The 5,644-nt window shown below is 47.4% G+C and overlaps 1 protein-coding gene across 1 annotated transcript; it reads right to left on the bottom strand.

Annotated features, from left to right (window-relative positions):
* Nucleotides 1-214: 214 nt before the first annotated feature.
* Nucleotides 215-1,956, bottom strand: AICDA (activation induced cytidine deaminase). Its single transcript, XM_030479594.1, has 4 exons — nt 1,714-1,956; nt 953-1,223; nt 625-740; nt 215-330 (listed from the first exon to the last, which is right to left on the bottom strand). The coding sequence occupies exons 1-4, from the start codon at nt 1,954-1,956 to the stop codon at nt 277-279; spliced, it is 684 nt and encodes a 227-aa protein (XP_030335454.1). The 3' UTR covers nt 215-276.
* Nucleotides 1,957-5,644: the final 3,688 nt, after the last annotated feature.

The following is a 5,644-nucleotide window of genomic DNA, read 5'->3' as shown; positions in this document are numbered from 1 at the left end:
TGAGGAGGGTCAAATTGCTCTCTGGCAATGTCACTGCAGTCCTGGCTATTCCCAGCTAGCAATGGATGAGGCGTGAGCCTGGGGAATGTGTCTTCAGAAGATCAGCCTAATTCTCATTGGAAATGAAAGAGTAAGGATACTCTTTATCTCTAGATACAGGGCTGGAAGGAAGAGAGATGTAGAGAGGGAGGAAGAGAAAGAGCTGTTGTAAGGGAGAGAGCTGGAAAACAAAGAACAAGTGTTTGTGAAGTCTTCTGGTTGCTGATGACTTCCACTTCAAAGTCCCAGAGTTTTAAAAGCATCTCGTAAATCATCTACTTCGTACAGTGGCTGCAGGACGAAATATAAATGGTAGGTCAGTTATCAAGTGAGCAGGAACCTATGAAGATGGGGAAGGAGGAAGGAATGGCAGGAGATGGGATATGAGGTGGAAGAAGGGAAAGACAACATGGAGATATTGAGAAAGTTGCGGGAGAGAAGCATGAGGGATGTGGAAAGTGAAGACACAAGAAAGAATGAAATAGCATATGGCAGAGATGGGCACTTAGAGCAGAGAGGAGCTATAGTGAGGATAAGAGGAAGAAGCTGAAGAGAAGAGGTACCAGAAGGAGAATTTGCTCTCACCAGGAGGATCCGTCGAAGTTTCCTGGACAGATGGACAGAGTTTTCATGCAGTCCTTCCCAGGCCTTGAATGTCTTTTCCCTGTTCTCCACAAATGTGTTCCAGCAGTAGAAGTAATCTGTGCAAGGCACAGGGAGTTACTCAAGGCGTGCTCAAGACTGCCCCAGAGAGGACACCAACCTCTCCTAGGATCACTAAATCATCACGTCCTACCATCATCTTCTCTGTCTTCTTGTCCTAGCTTCTCCCACTCTCCTGGGTCTCGCTAACACACCTCCCCACAGCACCCCCCCAACTTTCTGTTGTGTCTTTCTTGCTTGCACATCTCACCTTTGAAAGTCATGATGGCAATTTGGGCCCCTGCCCTGTGCAGGCGCCTCAGCCCCTCAGGCTCTGCCTTGCGGTCCTCGCAGAAGTAGAGGCGGGCTGTGAAGATGCGGAGGGTCAGGTTGGGGTAGGCGCGCAGGAAATTGGCCACGTGCCGGGCGCAGTCGTAACAGGGGCTCCAGGAGGTGAACCAGGTGATACGGTAGCAGCGGCCCGGGTCCAGGTCCCAGGCTGAGATGTAGCGCAGGAAGAGCACCTCCACGTGACAGCCCATCTTCATGAAAGAGGGAGAGGGGCAAGGCGTGAGGTGCGGGGGAGCAGGACGTAAGATGGGTGAGGAGGGAGGTGTGAGCTGCGTGAGGTGTGAGGGGGGGACCAAAGGTGGGGGGAAGGTCCTAGAGTCAGCACGCAGAAGGAGAAGGCACAGTGGTACGTAAGTGGAAGACTGGCTGGGAAAACACAGGAATGCACTGATATGTAGGGACCTACAAGAGGAATGGGTGGGATCTAAGCAGAAAAGTAGGTAGACTGGTAAAGCAGCAGGGCGTATGGTTGTCTTGCTGGTAACAGACTTGGGGGTAGCATAAAGTACAGGTTTACCTGGAGTCTGCATCTCCCAACTAGTATATAGCAGTCCAGCCATGCACACGTGCCAGTACCCGCATTGCTGTCGCAGCCCTCCTTCCTCTGCAGCCCCAGGCAAACTGGAGCTGCATGCTCCTCAGCATGGGTGTAAGAACAGGATGCCAAGGTGCTCCCCATACCTGATTGCGCAGGTATCCAAAGTCCAGGGAGCATGATGTAGCACTGTCACGGCGCTTTACAACATAGCAGAGGTAGGTTTCACGGCGACCCTTCGCCCAGCGCAGGTTCTTGAAGTTGTAGAGGAAGAGTTTCCTCTTCATCAGGAGGCTGCAGGAGAAAAGAGAATTTACACCACCCCACCCTAGAGCAAGCAGTTGGCTATGTCTTTGTTGAGGGCTCAGCACTAAAAATATCCTCGTCATGTCCAGGCCTCTTAGTACGAGAAGAGCATCAGTAATTTGCATGCAATGTGTTAGGGAAAGGATGCAGACGTGACTGTGGGGATGAAGCAGTTGACCTTGTGAGGGGAAACAGTAAGTGAATTAGTAGTGATTACTCAAACAGGAACTATGGCTGGGTAGAGTACAAAAGTATCTGCGAATATCCAAAAGATGGACACCAATGAGGGAGAAGGATGAAGGTGTCTGAGAAGACCTGTGAAGAAGAGAGGGTCTGGAGTTCAGTCATCAAGAAATACTATTTTTGCTGTATGAAACCCTGAAAAAGCCACTGGGGCAAGGGATGGATCAAATTAGATCAAATTTAGAGAAGACTGGATAAAATTTCTTCCCAGCATTGCCCGAAAGAAGAGCATGGTTGAAAGTGTGCAGGGCTATGGGCTCAGCTAAGGTGCCGTATACTAGCTGACAATACTTAATGGGTTAGGGATGCTGATACCTTTCCAGACTCAAGTACCATTCCCACATTAGACAAACATCAATTTCGGTGGGGGCCTGCTCCGATGCCCAGGGATCCTGCTGGGGAGAGGCAGCAGGAGCACAGGGAGGATAAGGTAGTCATGATCTTTATCTAGCAGTCTCAAAGGCAAATGGAGGTACAGAGGCAGCTGAGAACAGCTGTGTTCATTGAGGTATTTACCTCCCCCACAGCAATGCAAAACAGAAGTGTATGGATTAAAAATAAGCATGTCCTTTGACATCTTTTCCCTCTGATAGGCTGATGTTCAGCAGGGACATGGGGTCAGTTTAGGTGATACTGAGCTGGGTTTTCTAAGGGATCTCCAGTGAGGTGTAGGGAAGGGGAGTTTGGGTCTCTTAGGAATTTAAATCTGAAAGTCTAAGCAAGGAAAAGTTTCTTACACGAACACCCTTCATCTGTTTGCCAATGTCACCATGAAGCCTGAGGACTGCAGAGCACTTTATCTTCAGCTAACAGGCATCCTCTTTGCTCCTCTCAGAGCACCCTTGGCTAATCACCACGGGTGTCATTCATACAGTCATGCACATCCTCTTGCCTTTTCTTACCTAGTACACGTGCTTTGCTCTCCTCTAGCACTTCTATCACACCTCACACCAAACCACCAGAAGCACATTCTTCCCTCAAGCACCCCTGCTACCCTGATTGTCCCACAGATAGGCAAGCCACCCGCACACATCCTCCTTCCTGCCATGTCACCCTCAGCAAAAATGCCTGTCCCTGTCCTCCTCACACAGAAAGAGCAAGCACACATATACTGACTTGTGCCAGTCTTTATACAGACATGCTCCCAGAGATGTAGATCACACGGGAGTTGCGGGATGTTTCCTGCTAGGAGAAAGTCCATTGAGAAGACAAGTCTATGGAGAGTCCTACACACACTCTGAGTGCAAAGCATCCTTACTAAGCATTTTATTCAGCCCAACAACAGCCTGAGGCAGTTCCTGGAGATCTGTCCTGTAAGCCACAGTCCTGCTCTGCTGGGCTTGCAGATTGGGTCAGGAGTTCATGTTGGGTGTGTGTTACTGATACTCACTCTACGTTCTTCATCATCAGTTTTGAGTTATTTCTCACATTTAGAGCTGCCCCACTTTCTACCACCTTAGATTCATCCTATTTCTCTGCCTTTGTACAAACACTTGTGAGCATGTGTGTATATTCCCCAATACATACACATGCACATATTGGTCCCCTCACAAAACTTTAGGCCAGTGGTTCACCTCAGGCTTCTCCCTCTTAGATATGTGTTACTGCAGGGCTGTGGGGAAGACTATCCCCCATAACGGAGGTGCCAGAGAGGGCATACCCCTTCTATGTGTGACAGATCCTCAGGTTGTTCAGAGAGGATAACCCAGTTAATCATGCAGGGAATAAACAGGTATGACAGGACAAAAGCTTGCAGAGCTCTTACCTGGTGTGTTTCACAACAGCAGAAAACAGAGCAGAGGAATTGTGAAAAATGCAATTACTTATTGGGGAACCTTATAAAACCAGGTGAAAAACGATGACAATTATGTTGATGTTTCATCAAATCCCACATGGAAAAATGCTTTTCAACACATAAAAAAATATTAGGGAAAGCAGGCTTTCCTTTTTCTTTCATTTTGTTTTCAAAATGTTTCTGATTCTTCTTCTAATTTCCCCTTTTTTCACTTCTTCCCATTTTTCTCTGTTCAAGGGGTTTGCCCCTGTGGAGCAGCATGTAGATGCAAATAAGGGTGAAGAACAAAAAATTAACCCAAACCCCAGAAAAATAGAATAGTGATCACTTGGGTTATTTTTCAGTGTCAGAACAAAGTGAAGACAATTTTGAATCACATACATAATCCATTTGTTCAACTAGAAATGTTCATTAACATCAGTCCTGTTTTCCCTGTCCCAGGGTTTTTTTGCTAGGGAGGATTTCAGAACGTGACTGGTGCAAGAAGAAGAATAATGAATGAACAGATGTTGCAAGGAGCAACTGAGCAGATGTGCAGCTAGGTTCAAATTGCTGGATACATGTGCAACTCCTATAGCTGTAGTACAGCTCAAGGGAAAGCAGCAAGGTCACAGGAGCTGTGAGTATATCTGGGCACTGAAGAAGTAGACTGAGAGAGACCTCCTCAAACAAAAACTCGTGAAGGCAATGTTCAAATCAGAGTGAAAGCTACTGAGTGTGTGAATGATATGCAATTGTGGAGAGTGATTAGTGATAATTAGCTTGCAGGATAATTGCAGTGCAGGTAGGTGAATCCAGTGCTGGAACAGTCTGTGCTTACAAGTACAAGGTTATGAGCAGCAGAAACAGAGTTAGAGAAATCTGATGCAAGAGAAAGAATAGATGGATGAGAGAAGAGTGGGCAGGTATTGAGGTGTTTAAGAATCAGGTAGCATCTAAATGTTCATCTTTCTGTTGGGTTTGGGGTTTTGGGTATTTTTGTTTCTAGAAAAGAAAAAGAATGAAGAGAGAATAGTCATGAGAAAGAGAAATTACAGAAAGGGAAAAGGGTATGGGGTGGCAGACAGTCAAAGAGAAAGAAGGATAGAGGCGCAGAGATGCAAGGTGCAAGAGCAGGATGGGGTGGGGAGTTAGTTTACCGAGTCAGATAGGGAAAGGGGCAGGAATGGTGAGCACCAAATGGAGAGCAGATTAATTCTAAGAGAAAGACCCTCATTTCTTATATGAGCAAGAAACTGGAAGCACTCGTTTTACCTGTCCATGACTGCCAGGCTCTCTTTCAGGTGATAGGACTGCAGGGAGGCTGTCTCGCAGGCTCTGACTGCGCAGCCCTCTGGCTTGATGTACAGAAATGTGGACTGCCACGTGTGTCCCCTCCCCATTCACTCCTATCTAGCCCCTGCTGGGTTTGATCAGGGTGTGGTTGAGGGAGGAGTTAGTGCAGTTCTGGAGTTGCAGAAGATGAAGAGCAAAGGGTTGAGATGCAAAGGGGCATCAGTTCTGAAAGATGCTCTGCACCCATTGGTCATCTCCCCCTGCTACACTCCCCATTGGGCCTTCCTCACCTGCAAAATCATTCTGAATTAATATCAATAACATAACGAGGCAGGAAGTATTGTCTAGTGGTTAGAACAGGACCTAGGAGCTCACGTACCACTAACGTGAATGTGGGCAAAACCACACTATCCCTCTGGGCCCCGGGTCATGCAGCTGTGCAGTGAAGATGGTGACCC

Source organism: Strigops habroptila, chromosome 3, assembly GCF_004027225.2.
Source record: "Strigops habroptila isolate Jane chromosome 3, bStrHab1.2.pri, whole genome shotgun sequence".
Classification (NCBI taxonomy): Eukaryota; Metazoa; Chordata; class Aves; order Psittaciformes; family Psittacidae; genus Strigops; species Strigops habroptila.
This window is presented reverse-complemented; position numbering and strand designations above follow the sequence as displayed.